The 22,484-nt window shown below is 46.4% G+C and overlaps 2 protein-coding genes across 3 annotated transcripts in view; one reads left to right on the top strand and one right to left on the bottom strand.

Annotated features, from left to right (window-relative positions):
- Window positions 1-1,413: 1,413 nt before the first annotated feature.
- FABP1 (fatty acid binding protein 1) lies at window positions 1,414-5,379 on the top strand (the record flags this gene model as incomplete). The annotated part of the gene is made up of 4 exons (XM_080932309.1): window positions 1,414-1,480; window positions 2,206-2,378; window positions 3,498-3,590; window positions 5,329-5,379. 4 exons carry the CDS (start codon window positions 1,414-1,416, stop codon window positions 5,377-5,379), a joined length of 384 nt encoding a protein of 127 aa, XP_080788435.1.
- Window positions 5,380-10,532: 5,153 nt separating this feature from the next.
- Window positions 10,533-22,484, bottom strand: part of SMYD1 (SET and MYND domain containing 1) — a 40,615-nt gene continuing 28,663 nt past the window's right edge. For both annotated transcript variants that reach the window (XM_080932289.1, XM_080932288.1), the window contains 4 exons: window positions 18,977-19,069; window positions 17,165-17,328; window positions 15,573-15,741; window positions 10,533-14,526 (listed from right to left, as the gene is read on the bottom strand). In XM_080932289.1, coding sequence (XP_080788415.1) covers window positions 14,368-14,526; window positions 15,573-15,741; window positions 17,165-17,328; window positions 18,977-19,069 — 585 coding nt within the window. In that variant the 3' untranslated portion in view covers window positions 10,533-14,367. The remainder of the gene's footprint in view (window positions 14,527-15,572; window positions 15,742-17,164; window positions 17,329-18,976; window positions 19,070-22,484) is intronic.

Below are 22,484 nucleotides of genomic sequence, written 5' to 3'. Positions count from 1 at the left end.
GACCTGTGCCTGTAACCTCTAGAGAAAGGGGGTGTGACTAGCCTGGGTTTAGAAAGCCTGACAGAAGTTTAGGTAATGGTGGTCATTCTGCAAGACAAAAAATAAGAGCTCAAGATAGGAAAGTACAAGCTCTATTGAGAGCATCCATTACAGTCAGGACGGTAGGCACAGACCTTCCATGCTATCCAGGACCCGTCATGGCTAGAGCAACAAGGACCACTAGAGGTTTAAAACTGAGGCATAGCACACCCCAGGCTCTGATTCATGACAGTCTATGTGGCCAAGGCAAAGACTAGAGGATGGGGGCTGGCGGCTGTGAGTGAAGAGGCTGAGGCTAAAGTCTAAACAGAAATAGGCTATGCAGTGGCACTTGCTGAGAACTGTCTCAGATGCAGGAACTGGGGGGTGGGGGGATGAAGATGCCCTGGGCAACACAATTCTGCTCCCCATGACAAGCAAGAACATTAGAGATCTTTGGAAGCATCCCTATGGCTTTTCCCCAAGGCTGGTTCTAGTCAGGCTGAACATCCAAGTACCTTAGTTCCCTGTTCCTGGTTTTGAGGCCGGGATGGGACAAAATCAGCAGGTGATGCCATCTCTCTTCCCTTGACTTGGCTCAACCAGGCAAAGCCAAAATGATCTAATCTTTCAGACTGCTGCTTTAAACAGTTGACACCTGGTGACAGTAGATGTCTTCCCAAGGGAGGGCTTGCCCAGACTGAGGCTTGCCTGGAATCATTAAGGAAGAATTCTCAGAATACAAAACAGCCTTAGGGACTGATAAAATATATGTAAAATTATATTTGTATAATAATAAAAATGGAGAAATAAGCATAAGGCTATGTAAAAAAGGTTTTAGAGTTCAAAGGTATTTCCCCCTGTGTGCGTGTGTGTGTGTGTGTGTGTGTGTGTGTGTATGTGTGTGTGTGCTTATGTAAGTACATATGTATATGTAGCTACAGGTGTATAAACATATGCACATACAAGTGTGCACACATACAATCACATACATATGTACACATAGGTATATATGCATATGTGCATTGCTAGGGATGTGATTCACATCTGTCTGCTGCACATATATACATCTGTCCACATTTCATGCATGCACACTTATTTCATGAGCAGTGGTAAGACACCATAAATGTAACACGTACAGAGAGCTTTGCCCTCAGTTGGACTCACTAATGTTTGCTGAATTAGAACAAACCTCTGCCTTGCCCATTCTGATTTTTATCGTTGACCATTGCTCTCAGGAGTTAATGTTTGAACCTGGCCATAAAGAAATCGACAATCACTGACCTATGGCCTATATTTGAGGAGGAAGAAGCCCCTTATAAAATAGCCAAGAGTGGGTGGCCTGGCAGGCAGAGCTGCTGTGGTCAGCTGTGGGAAAGAAGCCTCACTGTCACCATGAACTTCTCTGGCAAATACCAACTGCAGAGCCAAGAGAACTTCGAGCCCTTCATGAAGGCAATGGGTGAGTGCTGAATGAGACACCGATGCTGATATACCAGCATGGAGGGGCTATTCCTACGGTCCGCAGGCAGTCAAGGTCTGATGCTGAGGTCCAGCCTATACCAAATTGAGGAGTTCTTCAATGACTCTCCTGGTCTCTTGTTACTTGTCCTGTTCCCCACTGGACAAGGCTACCCCAGAGAAGTGGAGATGACCCCGAACTAGAGTATAAATGGATTTGAAGTGTGGGTCTGCTGGTACTTTGTCCTAAGACCTTGTTCCTTCATTCACCCATTCACTCTGTTTTTTTTAATTAATTAATTTTTTTAAAGCAATCGTTGGTTCAAAGCCAACCATACCCCGAGCACCCTGCTTGTACATGTACCAGGGAGACAGAGTGAGACAGGCAAGGCTACAGTGCTAACCAATTATTGGGAGATGAATGGAATGAAGTGTACCCTAATATGTATGACTCTATACTAGGCAAGACCCACAGTAAATACTCACCTCAAAACTGAGCTGACCACTGTTATTTTCCCATTTTATAGTGAAGGTCACCCATAGAGGGAGTTAAGGCTAGCCTAGGCTGTAAGAGACCCTGTCTCAAAACATAATAGTACTAATTGGCAAAACACTAGCAGAATACAGAATTTCCCCATCAAAGGCCCAACTGCTCTCAGGTCTGCTATATAGAAATGTGTGAGGTCTCTGTTCCTCCAGTTTTTAACTTTGCATGGTCTCTACCAGGCCTGCCTGAGGACCTCATCCAGAAAGGGAAGGAAATCAAGGGGGTGTCAGAAATCGTGCACGAAGGCAAGAAAGTCAAGCTCACCATCACCTATGGGCCCAAAGTGGTCCAGAATGAGTTCACCTTGGGGGAGGAGTGCGAATTGGAGACCATGACTGGGGAAAAGGTCAAGGTATGTTGTCTATGTCATTGCAGGCAGGAGACACAGAGCTCTGAGAATAGACTTCTGATTGTCTCGGGGATCCTGGGTATCTGGGCTCTCACTATGGAGGATGTGGGGAGAGGGGCACAGAACAGGATCTCCAATCTCAGGGACCCCCAGGCCCAGTGCTCCTGGCTCTCAGAGTCCTTCAAGGAGAGCCTGAGACTGGGACAAACTGGTGTCAGTGAGCCCGGGCAGCTTTACCGCCTCTGGGAGATGGTCCAGACAGAAGTGTCAGCTGTCTGCAGGCTGTGTGAGCAATGGGCAGGTGATCGAGAGACCCAGAGGCTGTGGGTCCTGTCACCTGCCCCTCCCTGGGAGACCTGCACAGCCTCGGGTGGCCAACTTTCCAGGCAGCTTTGTGCCTCAGAGTCAACAGGAGTCTCTTTAGCACTTCTGGTTGCTCTTATTTCTGCCTCTTTTTCATGTCAAAGAGCAGAACGGGCAGGAATTCTCCTGATTGGCTCATGACAACAGTTGGGGTGTCATGTGTTTTACTACAGAGTCTTTTCAATGCCCACTGTAGAGGCAGATCTTTAATTTTGGCTGGTATCTTTTGCTCTTGATTTGGTTTCTGCCCTCCATCCCTCTCTTACTTCCCTTCCTTTTATTCTCCCCCCCCCACCCTTTCTTGCCACATAGTCCATACTGGCCTCAAACCCAGCATTTTCATGCTCCTGCCTCCTGAGTGCGCAGCCACAGCTTTGTTCAGTTTACTTCCGTCTTGATGTGTACGTCTTAGCGTTGGTACCACAATAAAAAAAAGACTCAATAGCTACCAAAATAAACTGAATCCCCCAGTGACTGCTGATTGGCCTTTTGCCACCCCCGCCCTCCATTAGCTTGAGCAATGGGATTTTCTATCTTAATTTAGGATTTTTTTTACCCCACCCCTCCAAGGGAGAACCCCTTAGGTAGGCTTGACACTTTCTTTCATTCACAAATACACCCTGTTTCCATTTATCCCTAGAAAACTGGAGATGGGCAGGGCGTTTGATTCCTTGTCAGTTGATAACCATGCAGGGAACCAACCTCCTAAGCTTCATTGCCAGGTCTTCGCTCACGGGCCATGGTCTGTCTTCCCTGCAGGCGGTGGTTAAGATGGAAGGTGACAATAAAATGGTGACAAGTTTCAAAGGCATACAGTCCGTGACTGAACTCAATGGGGACACGATCACCAATGTAAGTTGACACTTTGGTCTTGCCATCCCAGGGCTTGAGGGGAATGGGATGTGAAGGATGAGACAGTCGGAAGCCATCTCTCATCCCCCGCCCTTCCATCCCGAGACCTTGACTCCCTACCTTTCCTCCTGTCAATCAATGTCTTCTACCACCTAAGAAGATCCATTATGTACCACAGAGTTGATAGATATCTTATTAAATCTATTGAACTTTTTTCCAAATGGGGAAAGTAAGGCAAAGATCAGAAGAGCTCATTGAATGGCAGGGTCATTTCCGAACTGGGTCTATATTGGGCTAATCTCATAGCTGTTCACTACTCAAGCCCTAGGGGAGTCTGCTCACACTATAGACAGTGAGGGTTCGTATGCAGGACAAATGCAGCCATCTTGTTCTTGCCAAACCATGCCAGAATATCCGGGTGATTTCCTGACAGATAGAGCACCATCATGAGGAAGGGGCGCCCTTTCCTAATTCACCTGGTGTCTCACACCTTCTCATGCTCTACTTTCAGACTCATCCACTCCCCTGTCTCTGCCCCTCTCCTCCTTGCTCACTCCCTGACCCTCAGCCTTTTCCCAACAGCACCAAACTGGATGGGGGAGGAGGACTTGGTGGGCTGAGGCACAGGACAGCATGTGCAGAGCATTGCCGACCTTTCCCTGTTTCTACTGGGATGGGGCCTCACACCTCACACTCAGGCCATAGGACAGAAGCCCATTCAACCCAGCAATGTCCCCAGACTTCCCTGTGTCTGCAGATATCCTGTCCTGACCTCAGTGCCTCCTGCATCAGCATTTCCCATCAATGAAAACCTCCACAAGGGAGCCTTTGTCTTTTCATTGTCATTCCTATTTGATGACATCTGAGTGATTAACAGCCTTAGCACTAACCAATGAGCCACAGAGCCAGCCATCTTCCATAGCCCAGGTGCCTAATAAATGCCTGTGCCCACTTGGCATTGGTGTGGAGTCAGGCTTTTACTGCTGATGAATGACATACTGGGTATGTCCTATGCGATTGTCCCCCATGCCCAGCTGTTGGTCATAGTTTGTCCCCACTCAGGTAAATCATAGCGTTTCTCTCATGGTCAGTGCTTCCAGCTTCCCTTTGCACCCAAAATGCACCTTAGGGGGGGTCACAGAAGGAAAACATCTAAGTGACACATCTGGTCAAGAGAAAACCCCCTTCGCCATGGGGAGAAAGGGGCATCAAGCATGAAGCAGCGTTTATACCCACACTCTTGCTCCTCACTCCTACAAGAGAACAGGTGTGCCCCGTGCTCTCATGTGCTTGGCTCACAAGCTAAGAGGAAATTATACAGCTATGAACACTACTATGTTCCAGGAAATTATATAGCACCTGCTATGTTCCAGTCTAGTGGCCCAGTGTACATATCCTTGTGTTCAGCCACAAGTAGTTAATGTGCGGGAATAGATCTCAATTTTGAGACATGAGATTAGGTTGCCCTGGATGGATTTTCTATAGCTGTCATTGGTTCAGGAAACCATGCAATGGTTGGCAGGACGTCCCTCTACATGAACAAGAGGCGTGAGAAGACCTAGCATGTGTTTTAGAAAAGGTTCCCAACCATTCCTCTGCTCCTAGAGAGACTGGGAAAACTTTCAAGCTGCTTAATGTGTTAGCACAGGCGAGGCCCTTTGGGGAGATTAATTTTCACTTGTACGTTTCACAATTCATCATCAAAAAAATATTTCATAATCCCTCTTTTGACTTTCAGACGATGACACTGGGAGACATGGTCTACAAGAGAGTCAGCAAGAGAATTTAGACAAGGCTGCGTTTCATATTCTTTTACAGTGTAAAATTAATACAATAAAGTTTCCATTGTTTTGAAATAATTTCTCCTTGATAGCTTCTCATTGTGGTGCTATTGTTTTCATTTCATTGTATTGGTGTGTGTGTGTGTGTGTGTGTGTGTGTGTGTGTGTTGAGAATTGAACCCAAGGTCTCACACAGGTGAGGCATAAGCTCTATCACTGAGTATATCCCAAACCCTGTTGTTTCCAGTGATCCTTGATTACCTATAAGTTTTTAATTATAATCTGTGTGCCTCACTCCATATACTCAGATCTGTAGTTTAATTTCACCCTGAATACAAATTTCCAACTTATGCATCCTAGACAGGAATGTCAAGAGTGGTCAGATCAGTAGAGTGTCCAGTGTACCATTCCCCTGTCAACCACACGGGCAAGAACCTGGAACAAGAGGGTATGTAGGACTCTAGGAGAGCCCCTGCATAAGGAAAGGGATCCAGAAGACCAAATAGGCAAAGGGTGAGCCACAAATTACCATCTACCAGTGGGCAAGCTCTAAAAGGTTGGGCACTCAACTACCAAATTAACATTATTTTCTTTTATTGGAGGGCTTAATGTACAAATATGGCACAGGTGTGATTCCTCCCACACCATGGGCAGAAGCAAGCAGAAAATGGAAGCTACCCCCTGAACACTACTTTATCCCAGACAACGAGGGGCTTGAGTTTAACAGCAGGCAGCAGAAATCCATACATTGAAATCCTATTGGCCAGCCACTCAGATTGTGGCCTTCTTTGGAAACAACATTATTGCTGCTCTCTGAGACCAGCATAAAGCCCAAAAGAGTGGCTTATGCATCTCTATTCTCTGCACCCCCACAGGAATTCTTAGATGGGGCAAAGAAGTGAATTCTTAGATGCTCATGGGCCAGTTCATGGGCTACTTGTCTCAAACAAGGTAAAAGATTAGAACTAATACTCAAGGTTGTCCTCTGATCCCACATACATGCCATAAAATGCATTTGCCTCTCACCACCACACGCATAGACAGGAAGAGCAGAGGGGGCTGGAGTCACAGGTCAGCCATCTACTGTTCTTGCAACTCAAGTTTAGACCCAGTACCCACCTAGGAAGGCTCACAACCACCTGTGACTCCAAGCTGCAGGGGATCAGATGCCCTCTTCTGGTCTCTGTGGGAACCTGCATTTGTGTTCACACACACACACACACACACACACACACACACACACACACACACACACAGAGAGAGAGAGAGAGAGAGAGAGAGAGAGAGAGAGAGAGAGAGAGAGGAGAAGAGTATGTTTGAGAGAGAGTGAGAAAGAGTTTAAAATAAAAAGTGATGTTAGATTAAATGTTGTAGCTCTATGCTGTTTGAAATCATCTATAAATGATGTGTCAGTTTAGCACAAAGTAAATTATACAAAAATGTAGTCCAGGCTGGCTTTCAACTGAGGAAACTCTCGAATATTTGATCTTCATAGCTCCATCTCCCAAATGCCTGTAACCACCTTGACCAGCACAAACTTCAGAACAGTACTGACAATGTAATATCCTTCATGCAAATCGTGTTAAAGCAGGAAGTAAACTTGTCTCTTAAGAGACATCTGTGGGAGCTGAGGACAAAGCCTCTAGGCAACTAGTACATCAGATGACAGCCAGCGTTTCTGACATGGGAACAGAATCCGGAGGCTGAGAGCTTTTTACATAATTTATGTTGTTTGACTCTTTTACAGGCAACCAATTTTGCGCATTTATGTGTTTAATGAGGAGGTGATTTAAGAAGCATTTGGCTTGTAAATACAGTTAGCTAGCTGGCTTATGATTTTGGATCATAGTTACTGCTCCTATAAAATGCATAATACAATTTCTTCTCTTCTGGCGTTTGAAAGGAGCCATAAAATGATTTGCAAAGCAAATGCTATTCTTGGATTCCTGAGGGTGGTGTCAGGTGGCCAGTGGGTGTACATACTGGTTTTGTTATCAACCTGACACAAACTTTAAGTGACTTGGGAAGAAGAAACCTTAACTGAAGAACTGTCTCCATCATATTGGGCCGTATGCTTATTTGAGGGAATTGTCTGGGCTGACGATTGGAATTGCACAGCCCACAGTGGGTGGCACAATCCCTTAGGCAGGTGGGTCTGAGTTGTATAAGAAAGCGGGCTGAGCACGAGCCAGAGAGAGCAAGCTAGTGAGCAGACCAGTACTTCTAGGACTTCTGCTTCAGTTCCTGCAGGCAGATCTCTGACCGAGGCCAGCTTGTCTACAGAGCGAGCAAGTTCTAGGACAGCCAGGGCTCCACAAAGAAACGCTGTCTCAAAAAACAAAAGCAAAACAAAACATTTCACAAAGTGACTCCTACCAGGGTCTTCCATTGAGACTAGTTCTGGGTTGAGGAGGATTTGTCTATTGCCCTGGGAGATGCTAAACTTGGATTTTGTTCAGGTGCCCAGAGAATTTAGTGCCTGAACAAACAGCTGTTGCTGGGCTGTGTGATTTTTCCCTTGGTCTTTCCTATCTCTTCTCCCCACCTCGAACACACCAGTACATGAGTGCTCATACATGCTAATACCACACCCCTTTACCTCGACTACAGGCATTTCACCAGCAAGGAGCAGACGTCCTGTGAGAGCACTTTTCTGGCTAATGCATATTCTTAAGTATGTTTACAAAATAGCTGTCTCCTTTTTTTTTTTTTTTTTTTTTTATTCTTCTTGTCTTTGATTTTTCTCCTCGTTCTTTTTCGTAATTGACAGCACTAGGGTAAAGAAAGTGATTTGAAAGGGTAAAGGAGGGCTGGAGAGATGGCTCAGCAATTAAGAGCCCTGACTACTCTTCCAGAGGTCCCAAGTTCAATTCCCAGCAACCACATAGTGGTTTACAACCATCTGTAATGGGATTCAATGCCCTCCTCTGGTGTGTCTGAAGACGGGGACAAAATACTCACACACAATAAATAAATCTTACTCCCCCCCCAAAAAAAAGTGTAAAGGAGGAGAGAAGCTGTGAGCTTTACATCATGTACGAAATCCCATTCACTTCCCAGTCCCTTTGTATCTGTGTCCTGTACCCTTACAACCCACCCCACAGGAAACAAAAGACAAGAATAAAATAAAATAATAAGAATGTAAAACAAAACATCTCCTTGTGGAAGCTGTAGTGTGTCACAGTGTGTCCCACAGTCTACCCATCTTTCCTTACAAATTTTGGTGTCAATGAGTCATTGGTCTGGTTTAAGGGCTCTCCGGCTTCTGCTACACCATCTATACTGGGTCCTTATCAGCTCCCCTCTCGGATTTCTTGCCGTTGCTCTGTATTATGGAGATCCTGCAGTTTTGCTTCTGCAAGACCATTGGCCCTTTCACATGCTCCAGTAGTGTATATGTAAGGTACATGTTGGGGTGAGCCAATTCAAAGCCCTGGGTCTGGACCCGGGTGACAGCTAAGTTGGCCAGCCCACCAGGTCTCCTTGGCTCACACCTCCAGGGTGAACTCACCAGCATTGCCCTGGATAGACCATCCAATGTTCAGCTAGCAAGGAACTCTAAAGCCTGGGGGCTGGGTCGCCCATACCCACACCGCCAGGGCCAGCTCTAGTGTGTTGCTCAGGTGAGGTGTGGAGCCTACGCTCCTGGGTGCTACAGATGGAGAGGGGCGGGGCCAGTTCTCCTAGTCTCACATCCTTGGAGTTGGCTCACCTGTGCCAGCAGGGATTGCTCTACTATGCTGCCTGGGTAAGCATAGGGCCACTGTCCTGACTGTTGTAGCCAATGAGGGGGTGGGGCCAGATCTCCCACTCTCCTGACCCCAGCGCCTGCTCTCCTGAGTGTTACAGGTAGCAAGGTGTGAGATGGGGGGCACGCCCACACAGATCTCTGGTCAGAGATGGGAGGGGCTTCTGCCGACTAGCTGCTGGGTCCGGCTGGGTGCATGGGTTCAAGTGAAGAGGGGAAGCCTCAGACAGGGAAGGGGGAACCAAATCTGCTGCTTCCACTTCTGGGTCCGGTCTCTTCCCGTTTCCACCACTGCCATGAGGCGCCAAGCCACTGAACCAAGCCAGAGGGAGGCTCCAGCTCAGGGTGCAAGAAGCTTTGGAGAGAAAATCTCTTCCCAAATGGCAATGTTAACAGCTCTTATAACAGAAGCTCTCAGATGGCCGGACGGTTCTTGTATATCTTTACTCTTGAGCAGCCTCCGTCCCACTCGTCCCCATACATATACGGTTTTTTGGAATGGTTCAGAGTCTGACAACAGCGCGGGGGCTTGGGAAAACCATGTCTACATGTTTACGGTGGTCCTGCTTCTGTCCTGAGTGTGGTCATGTCTTCTTCGCCTGCGGAGGAGGGTCTTGGGGCGTGATGTGGATTTTGTGAAGAAGCCTGGTTCCTTGGGAAACTAGGAAGTGTCTGCCGTCTTATTCAACATTCCCGGGGCTTCACTTGTCTCTACCGAAAACCAGGGTACTGTTATTTTACTGCCTGCCAATTGCCCTACAGGGGAGTGCATCTCCCTCACACCCATGCCGCCTCATGGCAGATGAGTGGGCCAGCTCTCTCGGGGTCACAGCTCTCTTGGGGCTGACTCATCCTTATTCCTGCCACCAAGCTATGAGCTGCCCAGGCAAGGTGCAAGGACCATTCCAAGTGCTGAAGCTGCAAAAAGGGCAGGGCCAGATCTGCGCAGCCCTTGGACCTCGACATGGTCCCAGACCAGGAAAGACCACATGGTCATCGACATTGACCCCTCCCACTTTGTGGCCACAGACAGAGACGGCAGCAGCACAGGCTGGGACTTCACCACGGCCTCAGGTGGTGGGGCAGGCTACTCACAGCAGCAGGCTGTTCCTCGCTACCCTCATGTCTCCAGTTCTATCTCTTTACACAATGCCCAAACGGTCCTGCCTCTCTTTTGCTCCCATCTGCCCACTACATACTTGCACACATCACATTGGTTCCCACTGTAGACAGGCCACTGGGCAGGCAGGCTTCTGGGCAACCTCTCCAACCCACCCTGCATGGCACGGTGGTCAGAGGTGGACCTTCTGGGTACTTTTATTTATTTGTATTTATTTATTTATTATTTAAATTATTTACTACGATTTTCTACTGTTCCACATGAGAAAAGAATCACAGGAGGCCCGAGAGCATCCAAGGGGATTTATTTTGCAAGCAGGTAAGGTCAACATGGGCATACATGAGAGGAGAGAGAGACAGAACCGAGTATCTGCAGTGAATCTTTTTCATTGGAGAGGAGCTTGAACTTGACCCAGGAGACAGCAGGTACTTACTTAACAATGGGTTTACTCTGCAAATAAAGTGCTTTGTAGGACAAGCCTTCTGGCCATGGATGAAGGGTCTGGCCATAGTTTCCCTCCTCAGATCTTTAGAGAGACAGTCCCTAAAAGAGTCGCCAGGCAATGACTATATCTGAATAAGTTCTCCAAAAATGGGGTAGATGCAGACAGCTTCATGGTGGGGGTGGTGTGTAGAACTCGTAGGCATGTTTTCTGTGGCTCTCAGGGCTAAAAAGTTTTGTGAGTACAGTCTCCAGTTAAGCCAAGACTCCCCTAACATTCTAAGGATCCACTCTGTAACTCCCCTTTTGTAAGTTTACACATGTGTTCTAAGCGTAAGACACTAAGCACATTCCTGTCCTGGCCAACTGCAAGTCACCTATCAGTGTGATATCAGTGAGTGTGGTGCTGGGGAGACCTGTGTGCAGTTGGCCCCCAAATTTTAGCACACCACAGCCCACCCCTTACCTTTCTAATTAGAAAAATGGAAACCCCGGGAGAGAAATGTGGTCTCAACCAGTGTAACACTCATGAGATCTCTTTAAATGCTGCTGGGGTCTGGTGCTATCCTGCGGTCTGTATAGGATAGGCCTTAAATGCCAAACTAAGATGATGGAGAGGTGAGGGAACTGAGGCAGGAGGGAAGTAGCCAGTGTGGTGTCAGGATAGTCATGAAGAAGGCAAACTTTGGGAGTCTTTTATCAGTATCATACTCTTTAAAACACGTTGGTATTCCTCTAAAATTACAGTTTAATTTGGCAGCCACTGGACACCTTGCCTAGTCAAACATAAATGAATTGAAATTAAATAAAATTACATTTTCATGTCCTTAATCTTATTCTAGTCTCAGTCGTCCCAGGCTGTTAATGACTACTAGTTGGACCTCACAGATGTAACTCCTTCCCATCATCACAGGAAATTCCATAGCATCAAGCATCTCTGGGAAGACTATCAGAAAGAAGCAGCAGCCATGTTCCAAGGACAAAGATGGTTTAATGGGCTTTCCCAAGTGCTGCAACATAAGATGTCCCTCTTAACTTTGAGGGAAGTATTTCATTTATTTATTCACTCAATTTACACTAAATGAGCACCTACCATGTTCCAGGACCTGTGCTAGAGACAGAAGGATGAATGAAGGAATGTGGCCCTGCTCTCAGGAGCCCACAGCATGACTGAGGAAGTGGTATCTTGGCTGGTGTTCTGAGAATGACGAAGTGTTAGAAGACTTCGTATTGGGGTCTCATTTGAAGCATACTGACTTTGACGTAGCTGCAGAGCACCCAGGAAGATGCAAGGGGCTGGGGCTTAAGTTGTAAGATCAGATAACAGACCCAAGAACCAGAAACCTTAATGTAATCCTTACAAAATGTGTCACCTAAACCCCTGCTCGGAGTGTGCAGAGCAAGAACAGAATTAACCAAGGACAAAGTCAACTCAGGAACATTCCAGCATATCAGGGGCAGGGGGAGAAACAAGACCAATGAAATCCAGAGAAACCACATCCGAGAGAAACTGGGCCACAGAACCAAGTTTGGGCTGTATTTCTGGCAGGGAAGCTGAATAATGTAAGGAACTAGAAAGGAGTCGTTTTAATGAAGGGGCAAACGTAGAAGCCAGTGTGCGGTGGGTTAGGGAAGAAATGGGAAGAGAGGAGAGACAGATTTAAAAGCCTGAAGAGAACTCCCAGCTGTGAAGATGGGGATCCAAGGGTCCTTGGCGTGCTTGCTGACTTCATTAAAGAAGGCCAGTGGTACCAGGCTACACTGCCAACACTCTCATGGTAGAGGCAGACAGAGCTCTGTGAGTTCGAGACCAGCCCAGTCTACATAGTGAGTTCCAGGACAGCCAGGGCTAAGTAGAGACACTGTCTCAAAAAACTAAGAGAAAGGGAGAAAAAAAAAAAAAAAGATAAGAGGCCAAGTGGAGGGAGAGTGGCAAGGCCTCGGGTGGAAAGGAGGAGAAATAGAGTAAGGTCTGGGGGGTTCTGGATAGCAAAGGGTCCAGAGCAGGAACAGAGAGGACAGATAGTGAGAGAGGGGGACCCCAGTCGACAGAGGGTAGCTATGAGAGGGCACCCCAGTCTATAGTTCTGAGAGAGGTGGAGAAACACAGACACAGTGATTCATTCTGAAGAAAACAGGTTTTAGGAAGATGAGAAGAAGCAACAATGGACACGGTGGGCGGACAGGGTCTGGACCAGGGTTCTCATGGGGCGAGGATTCAGAGGCACCTGCACAATTCCCAAGAAGATTGTTGGTGCTCTCTCTAAGCCTGAAATAACTGTCAGTCTTCAAAGAAGCTTCTAGAGAAGAACAAATCCTCAAAAAAGAACCAAGGATCAGTGCCAATATTCGACAAAAAGGAGTTCACATGGCAGGCCTCAGCTGCTGGACAGGGCTCACAGCAGACAGGGAACCATTCTGGGATGAAAGGCTGGGGATGGAGGAACTAACGTTTTAGTTATGCAGACATAAATGCCAGTTTAGTGGGAATAATGTGACTTCAGGATGCTAGAGGTCTGGGGTCAGTGGTAGCACAAGGATTTGTAGTTTTGGTGGCACCCTCAACCAAAAGAATTTACTTCATGATCTTCCACCATGTGAGAGAGAAAGTTGGGGTTCCAGAAACGAAAAGGCCATTCTTGGGCCTCTGTTTCTCAGCCAGAAGTCAGCCTCTAAGCAAATAAGAGCAAACTGGTCGTTCTTCTGATGAGATCCTAGGCCAGGTGAACTGCCTTCTCTTAGGGGCAGAAGCCTCTAGAGCACAGACCAGATAAAGAAATCAAGCAGAGGAACTAACAGTCACTCAGTATGGTGACTAGAACCTCACCGGACCGATGGTGAAGCCTAGACTGAGGCAGGCTACTCAGGCTCGAAACCCTACACAGCACTTCTGATGGGTCCATCATTGCCAGACATGCACACAGTCAGGCTTTATCCTGAAAAGCCCTCCTCACTGCTACAAGTCAATGGCCAGGAAAACCTCAGCTTTTCTTCAACATCACAAGGATGCAGTAAGCTACAGGCTTGGTAGGTAGGACCAGGAAGAGAAAGATTCCTTCTCTCTCTGTTCTAGAGTTATTCTAAAGTTATGCTTCAAGCTCAGATTAGGAATTAAGATGCAGGATCTCAAGATCCCTGCCTCTTTCTAAGCACCATTGTAAATGGGTTTCAGGTCTCTAAGTAGATCTCAAAGCCAAACACGGCCCCAGCCTGAGGATACAGGACATCACCCATCCCAGTCTGCAAAGCCCTAGATGCTCATAACTGTAGATGAGACCAGCTGCCCTAGAGATATCCGCACAGATAAACAGACAGCCACTGAGAATCTAGGTACCTGCCTCTCTTAGTTAGCTCAGGCATTACCCCCACCCAACACACACACACACACACACATACACACACACACACACACACACTTCCTCTGAACCCCTCTCCACAGAGTTCACTGCAGTGTTTATGATTATGCTGTACCTTGTTTGTTTACATTTTTCTTTCTAGCCCAGTTATATCTGGCGCTTCCTTATTAGATAGATGGTGAGATCTAGCACCGACCCGTATGGAAAGAGCTGGTCTGAGATGAGAGAGAGCTAAGCTGAGTTGAACCGAACCAAAGTGACAGTGGGGGACAGTGAGTCATCATTTTCTCAGTTCCCTAGACCCAATGCCCCCCACCCCCCTACAAGGTCCTCATTGCTTCTTGTGGAAGAGAGCTGGGGCTGGCTCATTGCTGGGTTCAGCCATGACCTGCATAGGCTGGTTGTTCAGGGCAGCCTCTCGCATCTTGTGGTACATGAATTCATTTTGGCGGAACATACGCAGCTCCATCTCTGTCTGCATCCGCATGGCCTGTGGGACACAGATATGGAGCTGATAGTAACAATCCCCAAGACACAGTCCTGCAATATCTTTGGATAAATGGTCCTGGTCCGTAAAATTCAACTCTGTGCCTTCAGAAGTGTGTGTGTGTGTGTGTGTGTGTGTGTGTGTATGAGTGTGTGTGTGTGTGTGTATAAGTGTGTGTGTGTATGAGTGTGTGTGTGTATGAGTGTGTATGTGTATGAGTATGTGTGTATGACTGTATATGTGTATAAGTGTGTGTGTGTATGTGTGTGTATGTATGTATGAGTGTGTGTATGTGTGTGTGTATGAGTGTGTATGTGTGTGTATGAGTGTGTATGTGTGTATGAGTGTGTGTGTATGAGTGTGTATGTGTATGAGTGTGTGTGTGTATGAGTGTGTGTGTGTGTATGAGTGTGTGTATTGTAAACAGATGGTGTAGTGGTATGTCATCATAGAGAGAGGGGGTTGGACCCATGAGACAATAACCAAAGGGTTGTTTTCAGCAGAAAATTCTTCTTCTCACTGGTGCCTGAGGACCTGAATCTGAATCCTGGATCCTAAACTTTGCGGTTGTAGGAGGTCAACAAAGTGACTTGACCACTCAGTCCCCTATTTCACCGTCCAAGAGACAGTGAGATTTCTCTGTACCTTACAGCAGGTTGGGAAGATTATAGTGTACAACACACAAAAAAGTCCTTGTTCTCCCACATATCCACTCAGGGACTGTTCAGAAAGAGATAGATGCTCAGAGGTTCAAGACTGACAGAGACTCTGCCATTGACAGGCTTAATATACTAGATATAAAATTAGCCATCTTTGACCTTACCAGCAAGCCATTAGATAGCTATATGGCGAGAACTCCACTCTTTTAGGCTTCTATTTCTGCATATTAATCAAGGGGGTGGGCTAAAGCATCCTAGGTTTTTTTTTTTTCTCCTGGTCTAGCTGGCAGTCTATAGACTTCCACAAAACATTGTCCAGATGAACCAGGCCTCCCATCTTAAGAGATCTCTAACAAGACAGTGGCTGCCCACCTCTGGGATGCTATTTACCTCTAAGTCTTTGGTGATAGGGTGGGAGGGTCCGTGGGTCACGAGGAGAATAGCATAGGCTTTGCAGATCATCCCATGACCCTCTTCGATGTGACCAGCATGCCAATTGGTCAGCCCTGCCCGCATCACAGCCATGCCCAGTTGGGCATTGTTATGGTGGTAGAGTTTCCTGCAGAGACACAAAGTAATCATGATCCATCACACCAACTGTCCTTACCTCTGTACAACACAGAATAACTCCTAATGTACTCTGCTGGTTATCACTGTCACCTTGTCATGACCTAGCATCACTTGGGATAAGAGTCTCAGTTGAGGCTATGGGTATGTTTGTGGGGAACTGTCTTGAGGGCCTGTAGACAGCATCATCCTCTGAGCTTGGGATTCTAAACTTTGTAGGAGTGGAGAGGACAAACTGAGAGCGAGCTTTCGTGCATTGACTCATTCCTCTCTGCTCTTGAGTGTGAGTGTGCTGTGACCTCAGCTTCCCAGCAGTGATGGGCTATGACCTGAGATTGTAAGCTAAAATAAACTCTAAGCTGCTTCTCTTGGGTTATTTCATCACAGCAGACAGAAATGACACCAAAGGAAGTACCCTTACGAATCAGGTCCGTCTAGATTTCCCACTAGTGCTGTAAGGCACCAGCAGCTTGTCGTAGGCTACGAAGACACATAGAGCTGACTAATGTCCTACGCAGTGGGGTCAGGAGAGTTGGGAATCTGACCTTGATCTCCCAGTCAATGCTTCCTGGACAAAGAGAGCCTCAAGTGTACTCTGAGCCCGGTGCCATCTGGAGTACCCCCAGTTTTCTGGGGAACACGAAAAGAAGCTCAAGGTGGGAAATGTAGCTTTAATGTCCTTCCTGGGGCTGCACTCTATTTTTTCTCCTCGCAGGACTCCTTCCTAGCATGCTGACAGTTTACTTGCATTTTTAATGGGCAACATTTTTAAAGAAAAGCTTTCAGGTGACAACTTGCTCACCTGACCAGAAACACAAATTCCTTCAATAATATGAGCATAGAAGGTAAGAGACAACATTGGTGGAAGGGAATAAGAACGCAACATATTATAATTCATAAGCAATAATGGCCTCTCGTGATAGCAGAGCCACGAAAACATATGCATATATGTACGTATATATCTGTACAGTATTATATATATATGCACACATGTATACTTCTATAAAGATATACACAATGTAAACATTTTACTATGGTTTGGATAAATACCCATGCCCAAGACCTATGCATTAAATATTGGCCATAGGTTACTAAAGGGAGAATGAAATACTTTCCAAGAACTTGAAATCAAGTTTCATTTAGGAGAATCAAAGGCACAAGACAAGGCTCAAGTGACAAGTAAGGAATGTATACACAAACAAACCAGAGGTGACAGCTAAGCATCCGAGGACCAGGTCTGACCTCATTTGGTCACTATTTCTTGGAACATGATGAAAGGCTCATTTGTAAGAAGTAGACCATGACCATGGCTTGCATTTTTGGGTCTGGGGACAGTCAAATGTGTGCCATCTCCCTGGCATCCCTGGAGCAGAGGGCTTCCACGAGACTGCCTGAGACTCAGGACTGTCACCTACATGTAGCCATCCACCATCCTCCTGGCATAATGCGAGGCCTCTTCAAAGGCCTGGAGGTAGGACAGGACCTCTGACACAATGCTCAGCAGCCGGAGCACATAGAGGTTGGTGTCGGCAAACACCGGCTCCTGCTTCTCCAGGCACTCCCGACACAGCTTCACAACCTGGAGGGAGACACAGCTTTATCCATCACTACCATACCAGAGCATGTCTTAAGTGACAGACGGAACATCAACACAACACTAGACTCACTCTTAGAAATCTGGTGAAAAGGAAAAACAAGGTTTGTGGATTGAGCTAACAAAATGGTTTGCGTGGCTAAGATGTTGGTATAAAAAAGGATAGAGTTGGGACATAAAGATGACAGAACAAAGAGAGGAATTTTCAGTCAGTAGACAGCAGAGCTGTGGAAACTACATATGCATGCATGTGTGTATATCTATCTATCTATCTTTCTATCTATTCTATCTATCTCTATATCTATCTATATCTATATATATATATCATCTATATATCTATCTATATCAATATCTATATCTATATCTGCACTAAATGTGTTTGTATACATATATACATGTGTGTGGATAGACACAAAGTAAATGTATAGATATGGTTTGGGTAAGTCCCTACCCCTAAAGCCTATGTGTTCAAAGCGTGGTCATCAGCCTGTGATGTTATTGGGTGGTAGAAATGAAGAAGGGAGAAGTAAGAGGAATAGAGCCCAGGGACCGACACCCCTCCCCTCACCTTGGTGTGGCTCCTGATGAATGCCTTTGTCATAGATTCCCTACCATGCATAATACTTCATGGCTTCCTTCCTTCTGACAGAACTCAGGGGATAAGGAGAATGTCTTAAACTGGTCGCCCTAGTAAGGGCTCATACATGTGCAAAGGCTGAATTAGTAAGGGAGAAGGAGGAAAAGAAAGGAAATGAAGCACACATGAGGTAAAGTTAACTACCATATTAACGTACCCTAATGACATCCACACCGGGCTCATCCTAGCTGCATAATGAGCTTGGAGAAAACGCCACTGATTCATGGTGCTTCTGTTCTATTCCAGAATGGATAGACCCCAGCTGAGAGGGCAAGACTCAAGAGTAAACTTCTAACAAGTTGCTGAGCTTAACTTCCCAGGTATGATGGCCTATGCTGTGATTCCCATACTCAGGAAGATAGAGCGACAAAGACCAGCCTATATTACATACAAAGACCTTGTTTCCAAAAAACGATCCCAGCAATAACTCCGCAGCCTATATTACATACAAAGACCTTGTTTCCAAAAACGATCCCAGCAATAACTCCGCAGACCACTTAGCTGCACACTGAAAACCGTGTGGGGGCTATGAAACCGTGATGCTTAGATTCCTCTAGCAGAGACTTTAGAGAAATTGTCCTGGTTGGAGGAGGGGCATGAGGTGACTATAGTCCACAGCTAGGTGAGAAGCCATGGCGCTTTGGGAGCCAAAGTTGAATGTCCAGTATGCAGTGACAGAGTGTCAGAGGCATGTATTCAGTAATGGAAGAGCAAGCAGGCCACTCTCAGTGCCCACTCTTCCATTTCTGATGTCACAGGAGCTGTCACACGCACCCCCCTAAACCCTGATCCATGGCAATTGCTCTCCTGGGCCAGCTCTCACTGGGTTCAGCAGTCACTGAGAATATGTCCTTAACGGGTGTTAAGATGGAAGGTCATGAAGAGAAATAGCCTTCTTGGAGTGCAACCTGTTCGGTGGTCTCCCTTTTCTCCCCACACACCTCCCTCACTCCCCACCCTCTTCCCCATCACGATCCTCTATTAAAGTGCTCTCACCTCATGATACAAACCCTCAGAGCGAGCCTTGTCTATTTTTTCCAGTGTATCCTTTGAGAACTGTATCAACTCCTTCACCACTTCCTGGGAGGGCTGGGAAAGAGAGGGACATCCAGCTTGAGATCACCTCAGAGGACCAGAAGGCTAGGGATGCAGTTCTATGGTAGAGCACTTGCCTTGCATGTATGTATAAGGCCCAAGGTTCAATCCCACTACTACCAGAAACGGAACAAAAGTAAGCACTCTTTATCTGCCATCTTTGACATTCACTGCAGTGAATTCATCCACTGTAACGCAGGAGCAGAGACCTCCGAATTCCAAATGTCTCCTTTCTCCAAGTGTCTGTGCCAACTGCTTCTTCCTGCTTCTTTTTCTCGCTTTCTTAATTTGGAGCTTTTTGAGGATTTTACACATGAGAACTGTATTCACATGATTTCTATCCCTTTTCTCTACATCAATCTCTCCCTTTCATCTCCTACTTCCTCTCAGTGCTGTTCACACACACACACACACACACACACACACACACACACACACACACACACACTTGACTTGAAGAACTTACTAGGAAGCTCATCCCTGGAGAAAATTGATTCCCCCTCTCTCTGTAGCCATTGACTACTCGTAGCTTTTCATTTAGGGGCGGGGCCTTTAACAGTCCCCCTGTCCACACTGATGTAATAACTATCATACTTGTGTGTAGGGCCTGCATTTCGGGTGTTGCTGTGGACCACTTTATGGCCTCTTATCCTGTGCATTTTGACCAGGTGGGGATCTCTGTCATAGGCTGTGCAAAAGAAGCTTCTTGGATGAGGAGTGAGGACCACACTTACCTATGGATGAAAGCATCACTATTTAGAATACAGTTAGAAGTGATATTGGTTTAAGAAAGTGGTAGGCTATCTGCTGGGCTCCATGACCTCTCCAGCAATGGGTAGTGCTAGATTTACATTGTTGTTGTTGTTGTTGTTGTTGTTACTGCCAGGCATGAATTCCTGCTATGCTTGGGCCTTAAATCCAATTAGATATCTGTTGCTTACTGCCAAAATAAAGTTGTCACTATCCCATCATTAAGGATCTCTTGCTGGCCAGTCATCACTGTGGTTTTTAAGTTTCCACATGGGTAGAGCTACGAGTTCTTCTTCTTGGAAGATTGCATAGCACCTTCCAATACTATGAGAGCTGGTCCTCAGGAAGGACGCTTAGAGCTCAGTTCCTCCAAGTCCTGTCTCTGGTGTGTGATGTCTTCTGCAAGAGGGTCTTACCTTCAAGTGCTGGGAGAAAACCACAGGCAATGGCAGTACCTATATTGTTTTGGGAATCTCTTGAGCATCCCTGGTCAGCAACTGAAAGGGAGGTTTTCTGTACCTAGAACTAAACGTTTTCTTAGACAGCCTCCAGTTTTGGGTTTTGGGTTGTTTTTTTTTAAGGGGGAGCATCACCCAAAATTGTGTAACTCCACTTAAACTACACACACACACACACACACAAACACATACACATGTGTACATTTTAAATGTGAATTTTTAAATAGGTTTATGCAACCTGAGGTAGGCCTTTCCCCATTATGTGTATATGTGTCTGTCCGTCTATCTGCCTCTTTCTCTCTCTCTCTCTCTCTCTCTCTCTCTCTCTCTCTCTCTCTCTCTCTCTCTCTCTGTGTGTGTGTGTGTGTGTGCTTGTATGTAGGGGTCAGAAGAGGGCATTGAATTCCAGGGAGTTGGAGTCAAAGGCAGTTGTGAGCTTCCTGCCCAACATGGACGCTAGGAATGAAACTCGAGTCTTCTGGAAGAGCAACAAGCATCCTTACTCACTGAGCCACCTCTCCAGCCCCCCCACCCCGTCCCCGTCACTGAGCCACCTCTCCAGCCCCCCCCACCTCGCCCCCGCTTCACACTTTGATCACTAAGGCTTAGAGCCTTGCTACTGCCTTGTCCTTGGCAATCTGGCTCACTGCTGGGCTTTTGGACCCAAGAGTAGAACTAGACATTGACCCCCCCCTCCTCTGTCATCTCTGAAATTTTGGACTGGAATCCTGTTGTCTAAAATTCATTGCTTCAAGTCAACCACATAGTCCACAGACAGGCCTTGTATTTATCTTCATCCTAGTCACTGATGTAAAAATGCAGAAGCTAGCTATGGTGGTGCATGCCTGTAGCCCTCTGCCTCGGAGGAGGAGAGCAAGGAGATCAGGGGTTCAAGATCAATCTGGGCTACATGAGATCCTATCTCAAGAAACCAATAAAATAAAATTACTAATTATTACCCAGAACAGGAGTAATGCCTGAGGACCTGATTCAAGAATCATATCCCAGTGACTAAGAAGACTCTGATGATTACAGTCATTCAGACTATAACTGGTGTCTTAGCATATCGCCATTAGTTATGTATAATGTGAGAGGTTTTTATCAGCTCTTTCTGAGCATTCGACTCATCTGACTTCCCACATTAGATAAACCAAGCAGTCTAGTGATCTGGCTAAAGCTCATGACATTAGGTTTTGATATATGAAGTAAGGGAAATTCCATAGGCACAAAAACAGTTCCCGTGAGGACAGCATTATTTTTTGAAGGGGGGTGTGCCAAATGTCTCCAAGTCCAAAGGAAGAGATGCAGAAAAGAGAGGAGAAAAGGAGGCACTGGGTGAAGCTGTAAGAGGAGGAGCCAGGTAAGTGGGAGGAGCTACATAAAAGGCGGGGCTAAACTAGAAGGTGAGCAGCCCCTTGGCAGGAGGCAGAGAGGGAAGAGGTCAGAGTATGAAGAATGATCCTGATCTTGGTCAAAGAACAACCCAACTGAGCTAACCAGAAAGTATACAGAGAAACAGCTGAGGAAAGTGTTATATATTCTGTTTTAATTCTCTCATTGTAAACACTGTTTGCATTTCCTCGTGGTTCCTGGGCCTAGAAGATGGTTGGAGGACTCCTGGAGCTCATTGACCAAGGGGCTGCCTACCAGGCTCTCATAACGTGTTTTAAGGAGGAAAACAGCCAAGCTTGGTGTGGTGGCTCAGTCCTGTCACGGTGACTGGCCTTCGGAGGCTGAGTGAGGTCCTCCTTGGCTACACAGCAAGTGCAGGCCAGCCTGGGCTTCGTGAGACACTGTCTCATAACTGTTATAACACCATATATAGTTCAAGCAGACGGAAGCACTGCTAAGTTCTTCCAGCTTTCCATTTTACAGACAAGGCAGTTCCCCCTCCTTATTACATTCCACTGGCTTAAAAAAAAAGAAAACAGAAATGATAACCTAGCAGGGCACACACGCACACCCTTGGGAGGGAGGCTGATGTGGGGGATGGGGAGTTAGAAACCAGGCTGAGCTAAATAATGAGTTTAAGACCAGCAGGACTGTAAATCAACTTAATTCATTAAGAACTATAAAGGTATACGTAATCTTTCCTGTCCAAATATTTAAGTTGAGTTACTTTTATTTTGAGTTCATATATTTACTTTAATAAAGAACCCAACTTAAGAGGCCAGCAGGATGGCTCGGTGGGTAAAATTGCC

The sequence above is a fragment of the Micromys minutus genome, assembly GCF_963924665.1.
Source record: "Micromys minutus genome assembly, chromosome: 18".
In the NCBI taxonomy this organism is placed as follows: Eukaryota; Metazoa; Chordata; class Mammalia; order Rodentia; family Muridae; genus Micromys; species Micromys minutus.
The sequence above is the reverse complement of the archived record's forward strand: the minus strand, read 5'-3'. Positions and strand labels throughout refer to the sequence as shown.